General features: G+C 44.6%; 1 protein-coding gene across 1 annotated transcript in view; it reads left to right on the top strand.

The window, feature by feature from the left end:
• The window catches only part of LOC138957158 (protein sidekick-2-like), a 66554-nt gene that overhangs the window by 37744 nt on the left and 22810 nt on the right, over window positions 1-6000 (top strand). The window contains exons 2-5 of the mRNA XM_070328319.1: window positions 1529-1682; window positions 2609-2736; window positions 3800-3916; window positions 5601-5765. Of these exons, the coding sequence (XP_070184420.1) occupies window positions 1529-1682; window positions 2609-2736; window positions 3800-3916; window positions 5601-5765 (564 nt within the window). The remainder of the gene's footprint in view (window positions 1-1528; window positions 1683-2608; window positions 2737-3799; window positions 3917-5600; window positions 5766-6000) is intronic.

Genomic DNA, 6000 nt, shown 5'->3' with positions numbered 1-6000 from the left:
GCTTTCTGCTTTGGCGACAGTGTGAATAGGGTGGTGGAGGATTTCTCCTTGTTGATGGAGACGCACCAATCTTCTGCCCATGCGTTCAGCCTATCTGCCGCTTGCTGCATTCTGTAGGTGGCAGTACTTGCGTGCTCCTCCTTGCACCAGATCACAAGGTCGTCTGCGTAGAGAGCAGCTTTGATCCCCTTGGGCATCTCAGACACCAGATCGTTGATGAAGAGAAGGAAGAGTGTGGGGGAGAGGACTCCGCCCTGAGGGACGCCATGACGAAGGAGGAACTTCTTGCTTTTGGTCTGGTCGACGTTAACTCTTGCCCTGCGGTTATAGAGGTAAGAGCGAATCCACTGGTACATGTTGCTGGACACGCCTTTCCTCAGCAGTTTTACAAGGAGTCCATCTTTCCAGACCTTGTCAAAGGCCTTCTGAAGATCTATCCAGGTGACGAAGACCAGCTTCTGTTCCTGAAAGGCATCTTCAACTTCTTGCGCCAGGTAAGTGACCTGATCTTCAGTGCTGCGGAACTGTCGGAATCCAGCTTGTTCAGGGGCGAGGAGGTTCCTGGATTCCAGGTACCACCTAAGGCGCTCGTTCACAATTCTCTCCAGGGTCTTCACAACACAGCTGGTGAGGCTGATTGGGCGATAGCTGGTGGCCTTCTTTGGATCCTTCCCTTTTTTTAAGATGGGGATCATGATCGCTTCTCGCCAGAGTTGTGGTAGCGATCCTTCTTGCCAGCTGCTGTTGAAGACCTCGAGTAGCTTGTTCTCTGCTGCACTACCAAGGTGGGTTAGCATCTCGTTGGTGATGCCGTCTGGGCCAGGGGACTTCTTCGCCTTTGACTTTTTCAGAGCTGAGTGCAGCTCGTGGAGTGTGAGTGGTTGACTCATGGCGTCCACTGTCGACTGTCTGGCAGGTCTCTCTCTTTTCTCTCTTCTTGCTTCTCTCTGTTTCTCGGGGCTAACATGGAGGTTGCTCTCAGCTGCATAGCTTTCAGCAAATTGGTTGGCAGCATGCTTTCCAGTTAGCACCTTCCCGTTCTCTTCTAATGTGATCTTTCCTCTGCTGGTGTTCTCATCATTCAATTTTCCCCCCTGAGAAAGATAGTCTGTCTGTGAACACACTTTCAAGGCACATTAGGACGAACTGTCAGTCAAACTAATCCAATATGTAGTCAGATACATTTTGCAATAATGTCGAAGTGACCAACTGCGTAGTTGAAAACTAGAATTTACCACTTCAGAAGTTGACAAACTTTCTGCTCCACCAACTAGAGAGTGATTCGCGATTGTTGATTTCCCAGTCAAATTTGTACTTGCCACGGACAAGCGAGCGAGTGTCATAATTTCCGTATCCTTGTTAGGAAATTGAACACATTTTTATTGATTTTGAAGCTGTACGCAACTCGCCTCATGTGTAAATCAGTTGCTCATTCTTCTTTGTATTCATGACAAAGATAAAGTAAACACATTTTTGGCTGATTTTTGTTTTTTAATTGGTTGATTTGTTTTCTGGACTTGTCTAACAGTGCCACCAGCGATACCAAGTAACCTGCAAGGCAAGGTGCTAGAGCGTGATTTCAGCGAGTCAGCAACCCTTTTATGTCAAGCTGAAGGGGTGCCTGAACCCACACTTGAATGGTTCTTTAATGGAAGGGCCGTTTCTACACTCAGTACAGGAAGGTAAGATATCAGCCCGATACTGGTACACCGATACAATAGAGTGTCCCTTAAGTTAAAGTCACACGGGCGATTCAATCGTTAAGATTCAATCGCGCGATTCGATCTTGAGCCGATCACATTGTAGGCCATTGACCCGTCACACGATGAACGATTGACGAACGATAACTCCACGCGAGCGGGGCGGAAGTGACGTCTCACAGTGAACACGGCAAACGCGCTGTGCGAGAGCAGATGCTAATGTTCGAACATGGCTCTACCTTTCTGAAAAATACCTTTCAGCATTACGCCTTTGCGAAAAATTAAGTTCCCAGACAGTTGCAATTAATGGTTCCCGACCGCTGTACACGCCTAAAACGTCTCCTTTATATCTGAGTAAGCAACTGTTCTTCCAAAAGGTTTTGAATAGACAAAGAGACGCTGTCCCCCACTGTCCGCCATTTTTCAAGTCACGGCGTGAAGGCCACAACAACTCGTTCTGATTGGCTCTGCGCTGCGATTGCCCTACGACTGGCTCGCAGGAATAGAACAAGTTCTAAAGCTCAAACCTACGAGGGAATCTCATGAGACTGAGTCGTAGCTTTGTCTTAGCTATGTTGGTGTTCCAATGTACTGAGTTAGAAAATGTACCTGTCTGATGGTCATTTCAAAATCCAAGACTCTATTAGGAATACAATAAGAAAATTCCAATGAACGAAACTGCTGCTGAGAGAACCTTTGCTGTTCTGTATTACGCCTGTATCAATGATCTTCAACTGTTCTATATCTCTTCGCTCTGTCTCTCTCTACCTCTCCCCCCCACCCCCCATCTCTCTCTTTTTTTCTCTCTCTCTCTTTTCTCTCTTTTCTCTCTCTTGTTTTCTTATAGTTATACCATTACCCTCATTGATGAAAAATACAAAATCTTATCCTATCTCTTTCCCACTCAGACACACAGAGTACAGTAACGGCAGCCTGGAGATCACTGGCCTTGACCTTCCTGACGCAGGGAAGTACCAGTGTTTTGCCACCAATGACGCTGGAGAGAAGTACATCGCCGTTACCCTGAACGTCAATAGTAAGTATAGTGTCGCTTTAGCCGACCTTCATTTGCATTGAAATTTCATGCAAATGCTGTTTTATAAAGCTTGACAGAGTTGTCAGAATAAAACTAGAAATGTTAGTTTTTGGTAAGGCCAAGAAGAAAGAAACAAAGGCAAAACAACTCGGGGTTGAAGCAGCCTGCATGCAACAGGTCAAAAAAGAAAGGGAAACAAAAAAGTTAGTTTTTGGAAGCTTTAGTTATTGAGAAAGCAAAACATTCATTTCTATGTCAATCTGGTCTTTGAAGAGGACAAAGAAGCAGATAATAATGCCAAAACCCTGGGCGGGGATGTAGCTCAGTCGGTAGCGCGCTGGATTTGTATCCAGTTGGCCGCTGTCAGCGTGAGTTCGTCCCCACGTTCGGCGAGAGATTTATTTCTCAGAGTCAACTTTGTGTGCAGACTCTCCTCGGTGTCCGAACACCCCCGTGTGTACACGCAAGCACAAGACCAAGTGCGCACGAAAAAGATCCTGAAATCCATGTCAGAGTTCGGTGGGTTATAGAAACACGCAAAATACCCAGCATGCTTCCTCCGAAAACGGCGTATGGCTGCCTAAATGGCGGGGTAAAAAACGGTCATACACGTAAAATTCCACTCGTGCAAAAAACACGAGTGTACGTGGGAGTTTCAGCCCACGAACGCAGAAGAAGAATGCCAAAACCCCACCCAAGATAAGTGTTCCCTCTTTGCATCATTCAGGGGTGGGACTTTTCTGTGGATACAACTTTCCAATTCTGCTGAAGCAGTCTAATTTTCCGCGTCTAAGAATATTGAACGATTTATTCCCAAACTGCGTCAACTTCTCAATTTGTATGTAATGTATTTGGTGCAATCTTCACCTTTGCTCCTTCCAGTATCCGAACGAACATTGTCAAACGAATTGAATGCTTCAGACTGGATGAGATTGGAACACAAACATCTTGAATTTTGTTTGTCTGCTTTGAAATTCGGTTGATCAGGGTTCTTCTGGTGAATGTTTTGTTTTTCCAAGTAAACGCTCCATAAACTTACCATTCTCATTTTTCTATGTTTCAGGTGCTCCACCCCAGATCGTAGAGGCTCCAGAGAACCTGACGATCGTGGAACAGTCAGACGCTCGATTCTTGTGTAAGGTCACTGGGGCCCCAACCCCTACTATCACCTGGATGAAAGGTATGCGTAGTTTGCTCCCGAGAATTTTTGTTTCCAAATAAAATTGTGGTGATGAGGCAAGCAGAAAAGAGTAAATAACTGCGTTTATTTATTTGTTCATATTCCTCCTTGTACATATTTTTTGGTTTACCAACATGCAGGGTTCGTACAGAGTCCTTGAACCCTGGAAAACTCCTTGAAAATTGGAAAACCTTTTCCAGGCCTTGAAAAGTGCTTGAAAATAGAGTTTTGTTAAATAGTCATTGAAAAGTACTTGATTTTTCCAAATTGTTGCCTATACATTTCGTCAGCAGCTTGTCTTATTTAAAAAAAAAATGCAACCCCCTTTTTTTTTTCGTCAAATACAGTACACACATTTTGGGAGAATAAAAGATCGAGTGAAAACAAAAGCAGACGAACTAACTATTACTAGTCACCTGTAGTTGCTTCCCTTCCTGAAGGTAAGCTTGGTGCTTTGCATTAATTTGGGGAAAATCATGTCCTTGAAAAGCATTTATTTGGTCCTGGAAATGTCCTTGAAAACTCCTTGAATTGTATCAGCTCTGCCCTGCAGGAACCCTGTTTTAAGACCTTGGTTTCTGCTAATTATCTCTGTACATTGAAGACTTTTTCTTTTGAAGACCTGTGTTTCTCTGATATATGCTGGAGAAGTGAAAGGGAGGGGGGGGGGGGGGTGTGTGTGTCAATGTAGCTCAAATAATAAAGCTTTTAATAAGATAGAATAGTGGAACCCTGCTTTTCAGACACCCCCCCCCCCCCCCCCCCCCCCCCCCATTTAAGATTCCCTCTCTTTGTAAGACCTGATTTTCTCAGATTTTTGGAGGTCTAACTGTACAGCAGTCCCTGCAATGTACGGCCCCCGGCGTGAGCGGACACCTGACATGTACGGACACATTTGCTCGGCACGGAGTGTTTTCCTTCTATATTTGCCCCCCCTTAAACGGTCGCCTGCAAAACGTGGACGCGGACACTAATTTTCAATCCTGTTGTTTGTGTGTCTCTGTGTGAGTGTATGGGGGAGGGGGTGGTGTGGTCACCCCTCCCGTGACCGGACACCTGCAATGTACGGACAGTTTTGCAATGGCCCAAGGGTGTCCGTTCATGAGAGGGACTCAGGGTTCGTACAGAGTCCTTGAACCCTGGAAAACTCCTTGAAAATTGGAAAACCTTTTCCAGGCCTTGAAAAGTGCTTGAAAATAGAGTTTTGTTAAATAGTCATTGAAAAGTACTTGATTTTTCCAAATTGTTGCCTATACATTTCGTCAGCAGCTTGTCTTATTTAAAAAAAAATGCAACCCCCTTTTTTTCGTCAAATACAGTACACACATTTTGGGAGAATAAAAGATCGAGTGAAAACGAAAGCAGACGAACTAACTATTACTAGTCACCCGTAGTTGCTTCCCTTCCCGGAAGTTGGCAAGGGAAACAACTACGGAATGACTAATAGTTTGCAGACTTGAAAAACTGAAGGTAAGCTTGGTGCTTTGCATTAATTTGGGGAAAATCATGTCCTTGAAAAGCATTTTTTGGTCCTGGAAATGTCCTTGAAAACTCATTGAATTGTATCAGCTCTGCCCTGCAGGAACCCTGGGGACTGCTGTACCAGGAATGACAGTTTCGAAAATTTTCGAATCTCCTGTCTGTGTGTACTGATGGCATCATTGCAGTGTGTGTGTACTTTCAGTGGTGGACGGGGTGGAACAGGAGGTAGTGTTTGGCGGCCGATTGCAGAAGGTAAGACCCTACCTCCTCATCGCATCGGTGGAGAAAGCAGATTCCGGCATCTACAAGTGTCACGCACAGAACCTCAAGGGAGAGCAGTCAGCACAGGCGCATCTCACAGTTATAAGTAAGTTGTCTCCCATGTCTATCACTTGTCTTTTCCCTTGTAAAGCAATATGTTTATTTTGTTTGTTTGTTTTTCCTCCAAATGGAGATTTTCATATTATGAATAAAGCGAGAAGATAAAAGGCCGATACATGTATTGCATTGTGGTACAGCTTTATTTCTCTAAGATGTATAGTAATTACTGAATAGACTTTTGGATGTTAAAGTTACCAGTGTCCTACAAGATTTTCCTTTAT

The sequence above is a fragment of the Littorina saxatilis genome, linkage group LG2 (assembly GCF_037325665.1).
Source record: "Littorina saxatilis isolate snail1 linkage group LG2, US_GU_Lsax_2.0, whole genome shotgun sequence".
NCBI lineage: Eukaryota > Metazoa > Mollusca > Gastropoda > Littorinimorpha > Littorinidae > Littorina > Littorina saxatilis.
This window is presented reverse-complemented; position numbering and strand designations above follow the sequence as displayed.